At 38.8% G+C, this 22,343-nt stretch overlaps 1 protein-coding gene across 14 annotated transcripts in view; it reads left to right on the forward strand.

Moving 5' to 3' along the window:
- The window catches only part of PHF21B (PHD finger protein 21B), a 205,982-nt gene that overhangs the window by 170,363 nt on the left and 13,276 nt on the right, over window positions 1–22,343 (forward strand). For all 14 annotated transcript variants that reach the window (XM_077825637.1, XM_077825607.1, XM_077825598.1 and 11 more), the window contains 4 exons: window positions 4,128–4,478; window positions 6,465–6,587; window positions 16,409–16,460; window positions 20,583–20,659. In XM_077825637.1, the coding sequence (XP_077681763.1) occupies window positions 4,128–4,478; window positions 6,465–6,587; window positions 16,409–16,460; window positions 20,583–20,659 (603 nt within the window). The remainder of the gene's footprint in view (window positions 1–4,127; window positions 4,479–6,464; window positions 6,588–16,408; window positions 16,461–20,582; window positions 20,660–22,343) is intronic.

The raw sequence follows: 22,343 nt of genomic DNA on the forward strand, positions 1-22,343 counted from the left end.
TGTTATCCTCTAAAGCTCGTTAAGAATTGAATTGTCCTCTGCTACAAGCACTTTGCCTCTGTGACATGTGAATTTTGCTAAATCCATTTTGAGTCTTTGTTTTTAAGCTGAGTGCAAGGGTGAAGTGAAAATAAAGTGTGACTAACCCCCAAAAGCAGCCTGATATTGAGCAAGAGCCTGATATGAAGCTGAGCACCATCAATTCCATTTGAGATCAGTGGGAGTTGAGTTGGCAATTCACAGGAGGTGCAGAGGATCTCACAGGATCAGACCTCCTGTTATTGCATGAAAAGCAGACAGCTACATACTGAATTCTCATGTCTGGGAACATCTGCTTGGAAAATGCACTCTCCTGCCAGGTAGTGTGACAGATACCTTGGATACGTGAATACTACCACCTAACATCAAACATTTTCATTATTGTGGCACCACATAAATTCACTAACAGCGTAGGTATTTGAAATCATTATATGCAGGAAAAGGTGCATTTCTTCTCCTATATGGTCCTAATACTGGTAGTCGCATACAATGTTTTTGTCATGTATTAAATGAACAATGTTTTTCTTGGAAAAACACTAATTGCATTGTGTTCACCAGTTGCAACCTGTTCTCTTCACAACATACATTCTATTTGTTATTTTTTTCTCTCCTTTTCTAAATTTCTTGACTCCTTACCTGTGATGCCTCCTGTAGTATGTACAAGTACCATCAAGTCTGTGTTAATATTTAGCAGTAAATATATTTTTGAAACAGTCCATGTATTTAGCAACATATTCCCCACCTCTGTCTTCCTCCAATTCCCACTTTGTTGATTGTCAGTTGCCATAAAAATGTTGTACCCTCCAGAATATTGCTGCTCTGATTATTTAATAGTTCTGACTTCCATCGCCAAAATTTAAACTGCAGTTTCTCAGGGTTGCCAAGGAATTTACACTAGTTTGTTCTCCACTTATTTTCTTCCTGATTGACAGTGTTAGTTTTACAATAATACAGTAGCCGTTTGTTTTTATGTGGAAGTTTAATAGAAATCTTTTAATCCTTTAGTGTAGCTGTTGAGTAGTGCTTTTACTTAGGGGGTTAGCTTCAAAGGGTGGAGTTTGAAGGGGCATCAGAGCAGTGTAGGGTGAAAGGAGTTTTGTGTGTGGAGATCTTTAGTTGGATTGAGTAGCTGTTTAATTTTATGTTGGTTTTGCCCTGGTGTCCGGGATGCCCAGAGTTTTTGCATAGGCCGCCTTTTTATTATTGTAGAAATGAAAATAAATAAATAAATACACTTTCACAGCATTAAATAATCTTGTCTAGGAATATGCTGGGGTCGGTGATTATGAAGATTATGTAGTACCCCTATTTTATCACAAGGTGGCAGAAAATGTCCAATGTACTGTGTACTTAACCTTTGTCTTGTGGAATAATAGAGATATTTCAACATGGTGAACCATATAGGGAATATTTTTCTTTGGAAAATTCATTCCTTTTAATTATTTGTGCAGAGAGGTTTTATTATGTAGCAAAGTGATATAGATTTGTACATTTTGCACACAAAGTGCATAATACATATATTGTACTGTGGATAATAGGTGATATTAAGTATTACCCTTAATACAATAACCAATGTATGTATTATGGCCATTTTTAGTTTTAGTTTTTATTAGGTTTTTGATTAAGATACAGTAACAGATATATAAAATGTGATTTAAAATGGCAGAAACAGACATTTCAGATAGTAGTAAATTAAATGACAATTTTGAGTAAATAAAACTACTGAGCTGATTTTCTTCCAACTTGATTTGTTTTATAAATCTCAGTAAGATTTACACAAGCCAAATCTGAAGTCTGTACTATGTCTCGCTGTAGATATGTCCATTTTCTCATATGTATTGTATTAATTGACAAAACAATCCTTTGATGATCCAAAATGAGGTCATAATCTCAGATGTTAGACCAAGGGGTCAGAATTAAAGTTGAATTTTTTCAGCTATAACTGAAGTTCTTATGAGTGCTCAGTTTCTCAACGGCAAAGTTTCATGAGTGCTAGTTTCATGCATAATTATATTTCTGTAACAGTTACTCTTCCATGACACATGAGTAACCAATCATAGATCTACACAGGACATAACATAGGGAAGAAAAGGCATAATTTTGTGGTGAAAACCATAGGAGGATAACCAGACGATCTGGATTATATAACAGAGATTTGTCAAGTCGCTTTAGCCTTTGTGCCTCAGTTTTCCCCATTGATAGAATGGGGATAATATGTACCTTATAGCATTGTTGTCAATGTTGTGGGGCCCAATTTGCAAAACACATAGGTCAAGATGTTTTAAAATAGGAGTTTACCGGTAGGTTCCTAAGTCCATATATATAGGCAACTGCCTGACTTTCAAAAGTGTTGGTCAGCCAACAGCTCAGCACCTCTGCCTATACATGGAGTTAGGAACTTAACTGTAAGGCTTGTATTTTTGAAAATTTTGGCCTTTGGATTTGTCTAAATTCTTTCATCTGAAGATGTCAAATTATATAAGCCATAGAAGACAGAGACAAGGCTCAGGGAAGATTTATGCCCTATTACATAACCAAATTAATATTTATGATTCTCCGTTACTGAACACTTTTATTTAATGTCATATTTGGCACATAAGAAATAGTATGAGTACCTAATAGATGGGGCACTGGACAGGGAATCTGTTCCTGGCTCTGCCACTGACCTGCTGAGTGACCTTGGGCAAGTCACTTCATCTCTCTGTGGCTCTTGTGTTTCCCATCCTACCTTGTGTTTGTCTTGTCTATTTAGATTGTAAGGTGTTCACAGCACTATCATACCCTACTATATGTACAGTGCATAGGTCCTGAGGTCCTGATCACTGTTGAAGCATCTAAGCGCTACCATAATACCAATAATTAATGAGCACGAGCAAAATATGTGACTGCATGGCGCCTTCTGGGCACTCCTAATATCTTCTGCAGAAAGCATTGGGTATGCCCTCCTGCTTGAAAGCTACAAAAGGATGTGCTGAAAGATCATGCAGGGTGTTCCAGTAAATCAGGACATTTTCATTTAACTGTTCTCTTATCCTCAAGACTGAAGATAATATAATTGGAATGCCTCTTGTAAGCTAAGGTAGAGTAGCACAAACAGCTGTGTCAAATATATGTCTGTTATGAAATATCATTTTTGTTTCACAGTATGGAAGGTGCAAGCAATGACTGACAAAATAAACAGTCAGATCCCCATGTGTTTTATATGGCCATGTTAATGAATGAGCTAAAGGTAAAGTTAACCTCCTGCATAGCAGTTTAAATTATTTATATTTTGAACCCATACTTAACACATAGTTAAGTATGAGTCATGTTGACAGGACTGCATTAATTTTACCAATGGAAGCAGCATATCACATTAGCTGAACACAGTCTTCTGAGATCTTCATTCCTGGTGCCCTTTGTAGGGTATGGGCTGCGCCTTCTTCACAGACTTTGTCAGATTCTTTTTTCCCTTCCTTTAGACAAGCCTCTATTGCAATCCTCCTCAATTCCAGCCACAAATTAGCCCTTTACTCATAATTGTAAAATATTAAGTTCCGTTTTTGTTTTGTGAACCTAAAAGAGCAATCTTCACGCTGTTAGAAACTGTGCACCTTTGAAACATAAGTAAAGATCTTCATTTACTAATCTACCACAATATGACATGCTCAGATTTCATTTACTGTTCCTGTAGATGCATTCACAGAACTCCCTTAATGATCAGTTCCCACCCTTTAATTCATAGCAAGAATATAGTTTCTTTCAGCACAAGAAATTAGGTCATTCTGGAGTTTCCATGCCTTTGAAAAGCTTTTGGCCTACTGTGAACAGAGTGGCATTTGTATGGATATCTGCTAATAAAAGTAAGGAATTTACTTATGTCCTTTTATACATGGTTGCAATGACTGGGAAATGACTCAGCCAGGCAGAATTTGGAATATATCTACAAGTAAATGAATCACTTTCTACTTGGACTTGCTTTGCAATATTTTTAGGCATCTTGCTACATTGCTAATGCAATGTGAAGTGATGTTGGTAGAGTGTGTTTGTAAAATTTATTTGTTACTATGTTAGGTTATGTCTAATAATCTCTAATTCTCTATTTATAGGTTAGGCCAAAGACCCTGATTCCAGACAGCCTTCCTATTTCCTCATGCAGAGACCAACTTTCCAAACAGCCTCCTACTTTCCAAAAGGCAACAGTAGTGAGCATCAAAAACCCTAGCCCTGCCCTCCCCACTGCCAATAATACTGTCAGCCATGTACAGACGCCTAATAGCCAATCACAAAGTGTGGCCGAGTCTACATCTATCTCATCACCTCTGAGCAGTGCAGGTGTGGCCTATGCCATTATATCCACCTCCCCCAACAATGCAACTCCTATCAGCACGAGCGCTACCGTCTCTGTGGTCAACGATAGCATCAAAGTGCAACCACTCCTCATTAGTGCCGACAGCAAGGTAGGTTTTGCAATTGCAGTGCATCTTTACATCAAGATCAACAATTATATTGCAGGTGTAGGCAAATATATTCCTAGTAGTTTGGAAAGCCCTTTACAGAGTGATGTCAACTGTTCCTTTTGAAGTGAATAATCAGAAAGCAGTGAAAAAAGTCTTAAGGGGACACATGAAAGATACTAGATGCTTATTAGTATACCTACATTTTTTTCTGGTTGTCTGGGAAAGTAAGTGTAGCATTGTGTAGCCTGGCATTTTTGGAACCATTTGATCATCCTTCCTCTCAATCCAATCATAATTAATGAAACTCACAAACTCTCAGCAGACACAAATTTCCTATTGACTTTCTCTTGAATTATAGAAGAATAATGTTAACTATAGAACCCGATTCTGTAGTCTCTTCAATGTAGCACTCTGCAGGGCTATATAAAGTAGCCAGGTGTTCTCTTCTGCAATTCTGGGAAAAGTCCATAAGAGATGAGAGTTCAGGATTTCATAACTGATCAGCAGCTGAACTCCTAGAAAAAAATCCAGTTATGGAATACCTGTTTACTTTTTGCACAGCTGCTAAGCTTTGAAATGCAGGAATTGTGCATCTGTGACACCAGATTCTATTTGAACAAAGACTTGGCATAGCCAAAAGACTTCCAGTGTAATTCAGATACTGTATCAGAACCAGCAACCTCTAAAACAAATGCTCTGTAACTGAGTGTAAGTCACAAGACTGCACAAATTGTCATGACAGCAGCATTGCATGTTACAAGGCAGTGTTAAAATAATAAAAAAACATGTTCAAAATTCAAAACATGGAACTACTTTGGAACTTGTTGGCAAGACAAGGTCTAATACGCTGACAGAAAGAGCACAGAAGATAGGATGACTTTTAAGTAAATAAGCAAAGTAGGCATCTTTGGTGTAATTCTCTAGCTAACATAATTTATTTTCCTATTCCTATAATCTGGTTACCAATAAAAAAAAAATTCCTTGCGTAAGTACTTGCATTTTTTAAAATGAGTAACTGGAGATCGGATCTATGATGACTGAGTAATATTGATTAAAAGTTAGCAATGAAATAGATTAAAAAGGCCCAATGGTCAAATCCAATAAACATCATCAGAAAGATGATCTTGGGAAGGTCTCTTATAATCCTTAGGAATTTTTTGTTAATAATATAACGTCACATGGACAGTTTTGTGATCAGTAATTTGTTCCTCAGTGTTTTTTAATGCAATCTTGAGATACCGAATCTGCAAAGTATAAGTCTGCTTTGTTGATTCTCAGAATGTTGGTGTTCAGTGTGTTAACTAACATACACATGTAAGTACTGTGAAGAGCTGTGTAACACTTTCTTTGTGGATGGTGCTGCACAAGAATGAGGTGTAGTTCAGAACGGATGTACATCTTACTGTATTTTTAGACAAATTGAAAACCTACCATAAAACATACTTTTTAGGATTCTGATCTCAGTTACTCCAGTGTAAATCTGGAGTAACTTTTTGATGTCAACAGTTACCTCTCTGTAACTAGGATCAGAATGTAGGCCTGAGTGTACAGCATTTACATCTTTCTTGCTTGTATCTGGAATAAAATAAAATAAATAAATAAACATAAAGCCATTGCCAACACTTTCAAACGTGGATGCCTAAAGTTAGGTCCCTGAATCAATGTCAGATACCTAAATAGAAGTGGCCTGATTTTCAGAGAAGGAAGCACTTGCCGCTCCCTTTGACTTCTAGAAAGAGGTGGAGTGCCTGAGCTCCTGTGAAAAAAGAGATACTTCTCTTTAGGAAACCAAATATAGATTTAGGACCCTAATGTTAATCATCCAAGTTTGAAAATTTTGGCCTGTGACTTTTACTTATTGTCTTTTTAGCAGGTGCTTGACACCGTCCTTCCGCCCTTCAGTGAAGGATCTAGGTCAGGTACTCGGCCTGGAAATCTGTTTTGTGTAATGAACTCTGTTCTCTTTATTTGTTCTTTATTTTGCAGGTTATCATCATTCAGCCTCAAGTCCAGACCCAGACAGAAAATAAAGTGGAAACAAAGAAACCTTCTGAAGAGTCACCTCAGGGACCCCCTGCTACCAAAAAGAAAAAGGAGGAAAATCCAGAGGTGGTAAAACCAATAAAATTTGTCTTTCTTCATAAATGAGATATAAGACTGTTCATTTGTTTGGGACCATTTCTAAAGGGCTTTCAGGGTAAATGCAAAATCACTGCATTTGTGCCCACAAATCAGCTACTTGCTTGCCTAGCTACCCAGTTTGCATATGTAAATAAGGTTAATGCAAGGTAATGCAGTTAGATGCACGTGCACTTTTGGTTGTGTTTTACCAATCTCTAGAAGTTAGGAAATGCAAGAGTTACGGGCCTGACAACTATGTTCATCTAGCCACACTGTGAACCATGTCAAGGTTCCTTCCGCACTCTGAACTTTAGGGTACAGATGTGGGGACCTGCATGAAAAACCCCCTAAGCTTATTTTTACCAGCTTAGGTTAAATCTTCCCCAAGGTACAAACTATTTTACCTTTTGTCCCTGAACTTTATTGCTGCCACCACCAAGCATCTATCAAATATAACAGGGAAAGAGCCCACTTGGAAACGTCTTTCCCCCAAAATCCCCCCAAGCCCTACACCCCCTTTCCTGGGGAAGGCTTGATAAAATCCTCACCAATTTGCATAGGTAAACACAGACCCAAACCCTTGGATCTTAAGAACAATGAAAAAGCAATTAGGTTCTTTAAAGAAGAATTTTAATTGAAGAAAAAGTAAAAGAATCACCTATGTAAAATCAGGATGGTAAATACCTTACAGGATAATCAGATTCAAAACATAGAGAATCACTCTAGGCTAAACCTTAAGTTACAAAAAGATACAAAAACAGGAATACACATTCCATTCAGCACAACTTATTTTATAAGCCATTTAAACAAAACAGAATCTAACGCATCTCTAACTAGATTGCTTATTAACTCTTTACAGGAGTTCTGACCTGCATTCCTGCTCTGGTCCCGGCAAAAGCAACACAGTGTGAAATGTGTACGCTAGCTTAATACATTACTGTTTGTTATCATATATATATATATATATATCTGGCTTAGGCTGTGTAGTGAAGCTGAATTAACACACTTATTCTGGAAGCGTAGCTTTTGCATTTTCTGATTCTCATTGACTAATGACTTTTACATCGTATGTAACACACGTTTTTGCTTTTGATAAATACATGTATGTCCACATGAATGAATAACTAAAAAGGGAAACTGGATAAAAGATTAAATATGTTAGATGAACTGCATTTTCTGTGTAAATTAAAATATAAACCAGAAGATCTGAAAAAATACAGCATACAGCTATCTCTTTTAACAGGGTTTTTGTTCTTTTAGACTGGATGTACTCAATTTGGATTATGAATATTTTTGCTGGATTCCCTTAAATTATATAAATTGAATCTGTTTCTGGCTAGCAGAAGTTCAGTTTAGGTGGAATCCAATTCATATTTTGAATAAATTATTGAAAACAAAGTAACTTTGGAACTATAACTTTGAAGGACTATTACAGAATAAATCAATAGTCCTACTAGGAGAGAATTTTTTGAAGTATTCTTTTTACAATTTTAAGAGGCTCATATAATAAAAAGAGCATTAAAAGGACTGATATTGTGTGATTCCCTCTCAGCGCCTACCAGAGATCAGACATTTCACAGCGTCAGGAGGCACTGGCAGGGAGGGGAGAGGAGCGAGGGCACAGCGCGCTTGAGGAAGGGGGGGTGGAACTGGGCGGGGAAGAGGCAGGGCAGGGGTGGGAAGAGCCGGGGTGGGGGCATAGAAGGGGTGGGAAGAAGCAGGGCAGGGATGGGGCCTTTAGGGAAGGGATGGAGTGGGGGCAGGGCCTGGGCGGAGCCAGGGGGAGCACCTCTCTGCAGATTAGAAACTCAGCACCTACATCCCTGGCCCCGCACCCTCCTAGGGACAGGCCTGCTCTAACAGACACAGATTATGTTAGATTCTGGTTTTTATGTCGCCTCTAGGGTTAGCTCTCCCTCCCCAAAGAGGGAATATAAAACAATGCAGCCAGGGTAGCCAGTGCAGCCTCAGACCCTGGAAAGGCAGGAGAAGGAAAGTGATGAGGCAACTACAAGAACAACTGCTCCTCGCTGTGTGACCTCCTCGTTCTCTCCCAGTGAGGCAGTAGACTGTGGGATTCCTTTTCAAGTTGATTAGAGAGATAAGGTGGATGAGAGATATCTTTTATTGGACCATCTTCTGCTGATAAGAGAGACAAGCTTTCAAGCCACACAGGGACCTTCTTTAAGTCTGGGAAAGACCCTCCGAGTGTCACAGCTGAATGCACCATGGAACTGATTGGTTAGCATACATTGTAAGGAGGCATTCAAGGTGGAGTGGCCTGCTAACACCTCTGCAGTCACAGGATAAAAAGGAGGGGTTATTGGGGTACAGATTGCTGTAGTAAGCCAGGGGTGGCCAAACTTACCGGCCCTCTGAGGTGCATATGACAATCTTCAGAAATTCGAGAGCCGAGGCATGCCTGCTGGGGTTCGGCGGGAGGTCACATGCTCCCTTCCACCAGATTTTTGCCAGGGTTTTCTGGCTCTGCTTGGTCACATGATGCAGCCAGGCTCCCTCCCTGGAGAGCTGGCAAGATGGGAGCTGCGATTGTAGGGAGAGGCAGCATCAAATAGCTGGGAGCTGTAGGGAGGGACCACAGAGGGGAAGAGTGGGGGTGTCCCTGGGTGTGTGTGACTCAAGTTGTTGAGGGGGCTGAATGTTTAAATTGAGCCCCTTCTACCCACCAGCTATCAGGCACCAGTTGTCTCTGGCAGTAACCTCTAGTCCCACCACCCCGCTGCAGGGCAGAAGCCTGAGCTCCCCCCATCCTGTCTGGTAGGCAGAAAATGTGTGGGGAAAGGCAGGCGTGCGGGGGCTCCTTGAGCTTCTCTTTAACTGTAAAAGAGCCACATGTGGCTCGTTAGCCACCGTTTGGACACCATTATAATAAGCCATGAATCTAGTGTCATAAACCTTAAATTCATAACTCTACTGGACATTAGAAATCATAGATTGAATAGAGACACTGGATTTATGACTTATTACAACAAACTTGTCTCTCTCACCATCAGACTTTAGTTCAATAAAAGTTACTACCTCAAGCACTTTGTCTCTCTGATATCCTGGGACCAACACGGCTACTACACTGCATTCTTCAGTTGATGACGTCAGTCATTCTAGACCTCATAAAGTGTATGGCTTACACTCTGGATATACATCTGGAAGTGGTAAAGGAGAAACCTCACAAACTGCTGGACATCTTGCATACTTCCATGCTTGGAAGGCTTGTCATGCCTATAAATGAGGACTTGATGGAGCCTGTGAAAGACCTGTGGCACAAGCCAGCGTCCATTCTAGCCACATCCAAGCAAGCTGGGACTAGGTACCAAGTCCCTTCTGAGGGAGTTGAGTACTTTTATTACCACCAAATAGCACGGTCATTTGTGGTAGCTGCAATCCAAGAGAGGTCAAAGCAGCAGGGACTTCTCAAGTTTACATTTAGGGAGAGAAATCCAAAGAGGCTGGACCCATTTGGATTCAAAGTGTATTCATCTATGAGCCTCCAGATGTGCATGGCTAATTACACAACGCTTCTGTCCAAATACGAATACCTGAATTGGACAGTGTCTCAGTTTCTGACAGACAACCTTGAGAACGCAGAGGGGAGCTAACATCATCATGTCTGCAGAACAGCTGATAAACCGCACATCGGCACAGGCCACGCTGGACACCTCTGACAAAGAGGTGCATACTATTGCCGCCTAGCTGGCCATGAGAAGATCTTCCTGGTTTCATTTTTCAGGGATTTCCCAAGGAAGTCCAAACAACAATTGAGTACCCTCCTTTTAAGGGCAACAAACTTCTTAATTCAAAGACTGATAAGGCCCTCTATTGCATTCTAGCCGCAATTAAGTGGTGCTTCTGCATGGCCACAGGTCTGACTCTTCAGAATGTTCATAGTCAATTATTATTTTGGCAAGCTGCCCAAATTTCTCTGAGGAAAGCAAGTAAAAGAAAGGAAATGGTGATTTTTTTTATAGTTTATAATTCCGCCAAACCTGAAAAGAATGTCATGAGACAAAAAGAAAAGGCCTCTGGCTACAGGGCTTTCTCCCTCCAAATTTCAAGGGTCTGCTGGAAACAATGGAGGTGTTAGAGCTTCTAAAAAAAGTTGCAAGAATCTGAAGAAACTGTGAAGCAGACAAAATATAGTAGTCACTAGCTGTAGGGTTACCATATTTCAGGTTCCCAAAAAGAGGACACTGCCTAGGGAGGGGGTGAGGGGAAGAGGAGCTGTGCACACGAGTGCTTATGCCAGCAAAACTTATGTCGCTCACTCGCAAGCAACAAAAGTTTGACTAGCGTAGATATGGCCTTAGTGAGCTTCCTGTTAAATTAGTATCCTGGTCTGTGAGCACCTTGGCCTTTGACCCCTTTGTTAGTTTAGACAAGGATGTCATCACCAGCAAAGTAGGAAGCACCTTCAACCACACTTTTCAGTGTAGGGCAGTAAAGGCTTAACTGTGAATTTCCTTTATTTTATTGATATGTCTCACAGCATAAGGCTCAGAGTGTAGGTTTAGAGTTAATTTCTTTTGTTCCTTGAAAGTAAACTTCAGTTGATTATCATGCATTTATGTAATTAGTGTAATTAGTGCTAACTGCATAATTAGTGTAAACATGTGTAATGACATAAATGGAACATGTAATTACAACATGAAATGGCTTTGTAAAAATCCTTATTAAACTGTGTGGAAAGATGTACTGCACATTTCCAAAAGCATGGGTCAATATCTGGTGGTACAGAGTACAGAATGTAGGATTATTTAAAATATGCATTATATATGCACAATGTAAACACTTGCTCCTTTATTTATCTTAAAAGCACAGAACATAAATAGGAACTTGGATTGAAATTCTGTAAATAAATGTCAATGATGAAAGATTGGAATTCACAATTAAAAATACAGAAAATACAAAAGGACCTTGCTAATTTTTGCTAATGGCCAACAACCCCACTGTGGATTGCTCAATGTTACAAATAAATGAACAAACTCCATAATATACATATATGTATATATATAGTACCTTAATGGATTTTTATAAATGTAGTTTTAATTGTGATAAGATTTCGTAGCATGATGTTAAATGTACAGTAGTACACTTGGTACAAGTAATGAAGCCTTCTACTTAGCTAGCTCCCTTACTACAGTATCTGAGCACCTTACGTTCTTTAATGTATTTAGCCTTACAACAGCCCTGTGAATTGGAGAAATAATATTGTTTCTGTTCTACAGATGGGGATCAGAGACTTTTAAAAGTATGGAGGTGCTTGAAGATGCAGATAGGCACATAGTGGGATTTTCAAAAGCAGGTGTGGCCTAGCTTGCATTGATTTTCAATCTATTTTTGGAAATCTGCATTTTTAAGCATCTATGTATCTTTAAAAATCTGGCCCTAAGTGCTTTGCCCAAAGGAATTGTGTCCTAACTACAGTAACTGCTCGCTTAACATTGTAGTTATGTTCCTGAAAAATGCGACTTTAAGCGAAACAATGTTAAGCGAATCCAATTTCCCCATAAGAATTAATATAAATGGGGAGTGGGGGGGGTTAGGTTCCCAGGAAATTTTTTTTCACCAGACAAAAGACTATGTTTTATATATCTGTACGCAGTATAAATTCTAAACAAACAATTTAATACTGTACACAGCAATGATGATTGTGAAGCTTGGTTGAGGTGGTGAAGTCAGAGGGTGGGCTATTTCCCAGGGAATGCCTTACTGCTAAATGATGAACTAGCACTTGGCTGAGCCCTCAAGGGTTAATACATTGTTGTTGATGTAGCCTCACACTCTACAAGGCAGCACAAATGGAGGGAGGGGAGACAGCATGGCAGACAGAGACAGAGACACACACCCTGTGTGTGTGAGAGAGAGAGATGCGCATTGCCCCTTTAAGTACTCTGATGCCACTCTAAGTACATTGCCTTTTTAAGTAGGTCAGCAAGTTGAGGCAGCAGTTGCTGCCAGCAAGCTCCCTCTGTCCTGAGCCCCGTCGTGTCCCCACCTGCTCTTGGAGATGGGGTAAGCGGGGAACAGGAGCAGGGGGAGGGGGACACCCTGACATTAGCACCCTTCTTCCACCCCCCGCTTCCCCCCCCCCCACAGCAAGCAAGAGGCTCCCAGGAGCAGCTCCAAGGCAGAGGAGCAGGAGCAGCACATGGCAGTGGGGGGAGGGACAGCTGAACTGCCAGCAATTGGTAGCCTGCTGGGCGACTGCCGCACAGGGAACTTAGGGGAGCGGGGAGCTGGTGGGGGGCTGCCGGTCCACCCTGGTTCCAAGCCCCCACCAGCTAGCTCCAAAGGGCTGCTCTTCCTGCAAGCAGTGGACAAAGCAGGCAGCTGCCAAACAACGTTATAAGGAAGCATTGCACAACTATAAACGAGCATGTTCCCTAACTGATCAGCGACATAACAAAACAACGTTAACCGGGACAACTTTAAGTGAGGAGTTACTGTACTGAGCTATGCTTCCTCTTTAAGGAAGTACCCACTCAATTTTTGCTGATAAGTCAGGGAGAAAACTGGCTTGTTTTAAAGAGATGTGAGTTGCGTAAACGGATCACAGTATTATCAAATCTAGGTCCCTGATTCAGCAAAGTACTTAAGCATGTGCGTAATTTTGGCATTAACTGACTGCTTGAGTGGCCACTGAAATGCTTAAAGTAATGCACGCTGTTAAATACCTTTTTGAAGTGGGGCCTAAATATAAAACTGATTTATAGAGCTTGTCAACAAAAATATGCACCAAATATTTTTTCATTAGAACATGGCCTCTTTAAGAAAACAAAACTTTTTGCAAAAACTTGCTGACAGTGAAATTTTCCATTTTTGGCAATGTTTTCCATGACATTTTTAGCAACATTTTAATTTTAAAAATTAAGATTTTATTAAAACTATATGGAAGAATTTTGGCTGCTGAATACACACTTTTTGGTAAATGAAAAAAGTTGATAATTTTAATTAAAATTTTAATTAGAAGTCACAGAAAATGTTGCCAAAAATGTTCATGGTGAATCCTGGAAAATGGGAAAACCTTCATAATTTTGAAATTTTTAGCAGAATCAATTTCCTGGGGTTTTTTTCAATTAAGATAATTTCTCACTCATTTCCTCAGTATAGCTTTCTTGCAATATTTTTCCGCACAGTTAAAAGAAAATACTACAGTCAAAACAGTTTACTCCTCCTATCTACAGAGGAAAGGAACAGAGAGATTGATGCTTCAGTTTTAAACACATTTAAGGGGCTGATATACCATCGAGATGAATGTGAAATGAGAACCTGGATAGACTGAATTATCACTTTTATGGATTAGTGCAGTGAGAATTAGCAATTTTCCATTGTAGCTCCTCAGATTTGTGGAAAAATGCATAGCAGTGGAGGTAGTGTTTTGAGTGAAATTCAGGTGAACACATCATTATGAAAAAGTGAAGCCCATAAAAATACATATACCATTAAAATAATACTCGTTAAAGAAATACAGCTCGTACTACGGTTTTTAAAAACGAAATTGTCTTGCAGACATCTATTAAGGTCTGACTCCTCTATCCTTAATAGTGAGATAACTATCAGGTCCATTTAATGAATACTGTGCATATGTTAAATAACTATGCTATCGTTAATTCTGTTAGAAAATTTTATTAAAATACTTTTTGTAATAAAAAGTGGAAATTATTTAGCAGGGGTTCCAATCTCAATTTAATTTTAGATTCAAGAGATTGACACTTTGCTCCTCCTCACAATTTAATTTTCAGGTAATATCATATGCATTTATGGCTCTGCTATGAGAATTTAATCAAATATTGACTGTTCAAAATTTCTAAGCCTGAAATTAAAAAGCCTATTGAATCACTAAAGGTAAGGTTCATCAAGCTGTAAAGTTAACTCCCAGCTTCTCTTGTCAGGTGCTGCTTGTAATTCAAATCTATTGACAAAATTCCCCTCTCAGATCTGCACAGTGGATCTCAGATCAGATATTCTGCTTTTCCTTCATGCAGGACCCCCTCTGATACCAGCTGGTGTTTCATATGTGTAAGGAGAGCAGATTATCGGAGTTAAGATTTGTCATGCAAATCTATCAGTTGGTTATGTGCCCATCATCACCACAGTAGCTGAAGAGGCAATTTAATCCTAACTATCATCCAGCTTGCCAGTGCTGAGATGCCACTTACCCATTTTTTATCTATGGCAAGAACTGAGCCTTGAGCAGACTATGTGGTTTGGCAGAATGAGTATGGATTTGGCAGTCAGGAGCTCCCCAGTTTCAATCCTAGCTCCACCATTGTGTCACTGTGTGGTCTTGGGCATATCACTTCACCTTTCTGATAAAGACTTTAAAAGGAACAAAAAGGATAAAGGCACCCAACTCTGCCCTTTGTGCCCCTCATTTGCAGTTTCTTCATGTGTAAAATGAAGATAATAATGCTTACTAGATCTGAAAATCGGAATTCTCATCACAACTGGAAATTCTGGTATTTCAGCTTTGTTTTCATCCCAAATAGGGACAAAAAGTCAAAATGTGAACATTTTTCACTGAATGAAAACTTTAATTTTCACTTAGGAAATATCTAAATGTTTCGTTTTGATGCTTTTGATCAAAACAAAATGAATCTAAACATTTCATTTGGAGTCAGTTTGACACTTAACTGCACCTGCCTATAGTGCCATGGCACTTCATGGACATTGCAGTTAAGGTGCCTCTTGTCCCCAAGGGCTGAGCTCTCTGATCAGACTGCTACTCTCTCGATTCACCTGCAGTCATGTGCCTCCGTGTTGCGGCATGTCTTTCAGTTTGGGGAGATTGCCATGCATCCTGGGAGATGTAGTCCTGCCAAAGAGCCTGTCCCATAGGGGAAAATAAGGCTATGAGGCACTGTGGGCAGATGTAGTTTAATGTCAAAATGAGGCAAAACTAAATAGTTTGGCCCACTTCCACAAACCAAAATATTTCATTTCATGTCAAAACAATACAAACCAAAATATTACAAGAAAATAGAAACATTTTAGAAAAATTGAATTTCAATTTTGCTGAAACTGCATTTTCCACTGAAAAAATCATGTTGATGTAAAATTCCTGACCAACTGCACTTCTTGTCCACCTACCTATCAGTGTGTTGGGAAGAATCATTAGTGTATGTTTAGTGATTTGAATGTACACATTGTATAAAAATGCTATGTATTATTATGGGCCAAATTCTGCTTTACAACATGGCTCCAACTGAAGTCAGTGGGAGATGCTTGTTCATTATCTGCTGGAAGATGTTGGGTCCAGTTGTAAGGCAACCCTGTGTCTGACTAATTTAGATGTGTGAGATTCTTTCTACAGTGTTTGGGAGGGGCAGACTTTGAATGGCAATAGGAAAACATGCCTAATATGCCTTCAGTAACAGCTAATTATTAGAATATACATAGTGGTGTAAAGCTTAGTGAGTGTATCACTGGCCTGTTTAATTTATAACACGTCCAACCAATAATAATAATGAACTAAACATTTCTCTGGAAATTTTCTGGCATAAAAATAGCAGGATCGGGGTGGAGTTTTGATCATACTGTAAATTCTTATGTTTATATCATTGGATTTTGGTAAACCTATGCTTGTTACCAAGACTCATATAATCATGCATGTAGCATATGTCTGTTCACATGTAACTGAAGAAGATCTTCAGTTTAAGTTCACATTGTTATATATTTATTCAAAAAGTAAAATTTTATAAAATCCCTAACTGGAGTTTATTCTGGCAAAGCTGGCATTTTTTTACAGTTGTTATCATAGGATGCAAAACTGAACTTTCTTAATTTTTCCCTAGAAAATTGCCTTTATGGTAGCATTAGGCCTGGTTACAACAGAACACTTGGAAGGTAAGTATTCATATATTGTTTTACAGTTACACTTTAGTCTGTAATCTCATCTGTTCTCCATACTATGCTACAGACAGTAAGAATCAATGAGGAATCTGTCTACAGAAAGCTGAAGGATTTGGTAAAATCTTAACAATGCTCAACTGTCCCATCCTAAAAATAATGGATCAGAGCCTCTGGCTCTTGCTTAGCTCTCTTTGCATGCCTCACAGGGAGCAGAAATTGACTCCTCAGCTGGGACGCCTGGCATAATGGGTCAGGAGGGGGTCTGGCAAGAATGCTCTGCTCTCAAGCAGTCCCCAGCTGGTAGATGGCCCCTTGAGAACTGTTACGAGTGTCATAGGTTAGAAAACCTAAACTCCACCAAAGCTGTGACCAACGCAGATCTGGGTAATGAATCAGAGAGCCAATTTGCCAACCCTTTCTGTAGGCAGATTTCCGCCCCTCTCCCAATCCACTTGCTGCACCAGCTAGAAAGCTGGCACAATGGATAATCTGGGCCAATGTCCATCTTTCAGTGTGTTTGATCCATATGTGTTCTGTCACCTCTGTAGTTCCATGATCAGTCTTCAAAAATAAACTGCAAGAATTAACAGATTTGTGCCTCTTTTTCTGTTGTGAAAGTGTAGATGGGGAAAAGTGGCCTGATTTGCACATTTGCTGCAGGTGTGAAATAGATTTTTTGGCAGCAAGGGGAAGAGATCCAAACATTAACTACAAATTTCAGGCAGTGCATTTTTTTCTATAAAAACTTGGGTCCAAATCCACAGCAGGTATAAATTGGTATAGTTCCATCATAGTCACTGGAGCTTATGCCAGTTGAGAATCTGGCCTTTGATTTTGCATGATTGAATCATAAATTACTAACTAATTTACTAAACTCCTATCTTATGGCTCCCATTCAGGAAGATACTTAAGCATATGTCTAACTTTCAGCATGCGAGTAGTCTTAGGGCTTGCCTACCCATTGGGGTTATGTGCTCTATGGGAGGTGTAATTTCTAAAGCACACTAATGTGTTATGCATTAATTGGCCCATGTAGCCCTGCTGGTGCGCACTAGAGGTTCTCCAGAGGGCTTTAATGTAGTATTGTTTAAAACAGCACTACAGAGCACCCTAGGGAACTTTTAATGCACACCAGCAGGGTTTGCATGGACCAATTAATGTGCATGTTAGTGCACTTTAGAAATCACACCCCGGTAAAGAGCATTACCCCACTGTGTAGACAAGCTCTTAGTAAAATCAATGAGACTACTCATGCTTAAAGTCAGGCACGTACTTCAGTATCTGAGTTAGAGCCCGTGTTACCATTGGAAAATTTGATTTTTATGTATTTTTTAATAAAACCACTCATCTTCCTAGTTCTCTAGTACATTAATTTTTTTTATTCAGTGTATCGGGAGACCGTAGCATTTTAATAACAATATCATGCCAAAATATGCAGTATGTTTTCTTTAATTTTGTTCCTCGATTTTCCAGAGTGGCTTTTCTCTTTATATTTGCATTTTAGAAAATCATCCTAGTGTCCTGAAGACTGAAAATTTGAAAGCGGTTTAAAGAAAGTTTAAGATGTCACCTTTCCTAATCCTTAATGGAAATAGATTGAAATGGAAATTAAGAGAGAGCATTTTTTTGCGCATCTCTTATAATTCAAAAGTACAGATGATGATTGCAAGTCTTAGAGATTATTCATGTTCTCTTTTATATTTGAGGAAAATGGGGCAGAATCTGAAATTATGATAAAGTGCATGAAGAGCATCATTTTGAATAATTCTGTTGCCCTTGGGTTTCATTAAAACATACTAGTTCTATGCCACTATGTTGAAAATACCAGGTAGCACCCAATTTTCTTCCTTATACTGTAAGTGCAAAGACTTACATTTTTGAATCTACATACTATTCTAATCCTGCAAAATTAGTCCCTTTAGACAAATTCACTTTTTTTAATATTCCTACTGCTTCTAAATAAATGGCTCCGTATAAAGTCATTTACTATAGAAAGGGTATTTCTTCACAATTAGTGGTGATTACAACTGTCAAAGAAAAGTACCTCAACAGATTTCACACTCCTGAGAGTTTATTATTTCAATCCTTTGTCATGTTTACTGTTACCAGTCATTGCTGTTTGTCAGGCAGTATTGGTCATTAAATTCAGCTTATTTTTAGTGTGTCTAATGTGTTTAGCAATTTTACGCTTTTGGAAGTAAAAACATAAAGTATATTCAGACTGGGTCATTAAAACTTATTTGATATCATTACTCTATTATGTAATATCTTTTGCCTTCCTTTATATTGATTTACTTTGTGGTTGAGGGCCCTAGACAACTTATGGGCTGTGATCCACTTCAGCCTAGCAACCCTGCCAGCTAACTTCCAGAAAAGTTTCTTTCCCTTCATTGGGAGCATCACACTGCCCTGCAGAGAGTCAACCTGAGCCATATGCACTCTCTTTTGAGAGTTTAAGTAGTAAATGGAACACATGAACCTTGAGTTGGATTTTTGTAAGAGGTACATGTCACTCAGGATACATTGTCAATATAGGCTGCATAGACCAATTTACAAGAGATATTCATTGGTGATGGTGGTAGTGGACTGATGCTTCACTGGGGACAAAGCTGATTTCCAGTTAATGTGTTGCTGATGTATGACACCCACCTAAAGTATTTCTTTTTAGCTTTTTTTTTAAAAAAAAATACACATGCATACTTGTGGCATTGGCGGTGAGAACCAAACATTTCACCAGAGTGGGTCACCAGAGTGCATCCTGGATCCAGCATCAATGACAAAAAGTTGTTACAATCTGGTGACTGGGCATGCCCTGTGGGGGACTTGAGCTTAGTTTTCTCAATCCAGTTCTTACTCAGTGAGTGTCCACATCACCAAAACCCTCCAGCACACTTGTTGGCAACCTCAGCTAAAGCCAAAGGCTGGATGGGCATTTGGGGTGAACTAATTTCTTGCTACTAGAGGTAGCCCCTTATGGTCATGATATCACGACATTGAGAAAAAGTTTGCACAGCTGCTGCCTGTAAATACATAGACTTCAGTCTCTAGCGTTTTTCACCAGCACTAACAAATGAGAAAAGATAGTGTATATAAGCCTCAGTTTTTCCAGAAGTGACTAGTGATTTTCAGAATTCAACTTGACACGTTTCAGGAGCCTGATTTTCAGAAAGTGCTGAGTCCCCAGAAATGGCGCATCCAAGATTACTAGTTGATTTGAAAAATGAAGGCTATAAAATACACTGACACAGTAAACATCTTCCTCCATTTTCAAAAGCAGTTTGCAAAGAATAAAGTGAAATACACCAGGTGAAATCCTGGCCCTATTGTCGTCAATGGGGTCAGGATTTTACCCTATCTACATCTTTGTATATTTACAGAGGTATGCTGCATTTTCACAGCCAATGTTACTCCTAAATCCCTTTTGGTGTAGGAAAACAAGCGTTTTCCTGTGTTTCCCTACTTCTAAATAGGACTGTGACTTGGTGCGTCTGGAGTTCCAATTATGATGATGACCTTAGAAGGCCTTACTTCTGCCTGTGCCAGTAACCGATACTGCATTCTATGCACAAGATCATAATATTGTATACTATGGACAGACAAATTATCAGTCCATAGTTAAGATTGAATTTAGCTTCTCATTATGACCCTGATTTTCATCACCTTCCTAACCTGAGGAAAACAAAACCAATATACAGTAAAATTTCAAAATAGACCTGTGATTTTTACTGGATACAACTTGCAAGGGATATATGTTTGATATGCTTTTTTTTTTTTAATAACAGATATTGGTAGTGTTTTGAAAGCCATCTGAAGGAGCTTTCTAAATATGTTTCTGAAGGGATCATAATAAAATCTTTTAGTGCAGAGCAAGCCTGTTTTGGAGGAAGATGAAATAAAAGTGCCTGTGTTTGAATTTTATAAGAAAGGCTTAGTAATATCAGACCTTGAACTGCAGCAACTATCAATACTGAAGCAACCCAATTATACTGTAGAAACTGAAACTGAACACAATGCCCAAGGCGTTGGGGGCAAGAGCATCTTGCTTAACAAGTTAGATCTACATTTTCCCCTGATGAATGAAAAACACACAATGAACGTTTCTTTCCATGGTTACAGAAATCCAGAGCAAGCGTCAGGAAAGAAAGAGAAGAAGCACAGCAAATCCAGCCTATAGCGGACTCTTGGAAACTGAGGTACTTTATCATTCACTTTTCACCACAGTTCTGTTCTATTCCAATAAAAGGCTTAAGTGCTTCTTATTGCAAAAGTACATATGAATGAGGAACTCATATGATTGGTGGGGGTGGGGGTATAAAACAAACATGTTTTATCTCAGTTTCTAGGCAACAGCTTTTCACATCCGAACATCATTTGGCTCTAACTGGAACCCTTGTTGATGGTCTGAGCAGAGGCCAAAAAAGACTAAATAAACATGGGACCTAATTACTCTCTTTCCCATAGAAAAGGGTCTTTCCAGGTCAGGACTGAAGAACAGTGGTGGGTCAGTATGTTGAAACGTGCACTGCTGCTACACATGTAATACTTGTCAATGAAAAAGCAGAGAAGACTTCATTTTCCAAAGAAGACAATCTAGCCCTTTCACGAGTATTTATTAACTAATGTGCCTATGGGTCCTGTTGATATAAAGGAACTCTGAAGTGAAACCCTGGCATCTAATTTCTGCTCTTTTATTCCAGTACTACCGTATTCAATGAGCTTTCGCAGGTGTGACAAAATTTGACCCTCGTCTAGCATTGGATTCAAAGCTTGGGTTATTTAAAAAAAAAAAAAGTACATTTTGACTTTCTCATTTTGTTCTGATAATGGCAAAATATTTTGAAAAGGTTAAAAGCATTTTACCTATCATGTAGATTTACTTTTATATCATTAAAATTAATATTTTACTGTAATAAAAGTTAACAAAATGGATCAACATTATTAAAATGAAACATTTTACCATATTAAAATGAAATATGTTGACAAGGAAGCTATTAGACATTATCTAAACTAAATGTTATGATAGTTTTCAATTAAAATTTTTCAGAATCTCTGTTCCACAGGGAATTTGGAAATGTTATTCAATTGTAATTCAGAATAAAAAAAATTGAAATCTCCCATAGAATGGAAATTTTGGTTTCTGGCAAGCTCTATGTATAAGGAACATATATTAGTTTTTCCTGTGTGCTATAAACCAAAGGACACGGATTTTGCTTAACAAATTATCAGCAATGCAGACTCTTAGCTAAACCAGCTTTTTGAGATTTCCAGTTATTTTGGCCAATGTGGTAGAGGGGAGGTAGTTGATTGTTGAGAGAAGGGAACTAACTGGTAAGCAGAATGTAAATGGATTTTTGAGTGACTTATTTGTGAGGAAGGTTGGTCTTGCAGTTTACGGCAGTGGAGTGGGTTTCAGGAGACCTGAATTCTATTCCCAGTCTTGCCCACAGACTTGCTTTGTAACATTGGGCAAATTGCTTAATCTCTTTCTGCCTCAGTTATCCCTATTACACAGATGGGGAATGTTGATGTTTCCTTTTCCCCACCCCCTCTGTCTTATTAATTCAAACTGTGAGTCTCTTGCTATATGTGCATACAGTTCCCCAGCTCAATGGGGACCTCAGTATTATTCGTATTTTATTTGTGTTGTCTCATATAAGGTCCATTTGGCTTGAAGTGTACTACTACTGGATTGTTTAAAATGTATTTTGCATGGGTTTTTTGGTCCTAACCTGAGCAGTATTTTTGAGAAATTAAATTAACTTGTATAGGGTTGATGAGGAGGTAAATACATTTATCATATCCTTGTTCTTATTAGACTTTATTCTCAAAAGTATATCCTGAAGTGAAGAATAGCATGTAGAAAGAATCTTAAAATGA

The sequence above is a fragment of the Eretmochelys imbricata genome, chromosome 1 (assembly GCF_965152235.1).
Source record: "Eretmochelys imbricata isolate rEreImb1 chromosome 1, rEreImb1.hap1, whole genome shotgun sequence".
Lineage (NCBI taxonomy): Eukaryota > Metazoa > Chordata > Testudines > Cheloniidae > Eretmochelys > Eretmochelys imbricata.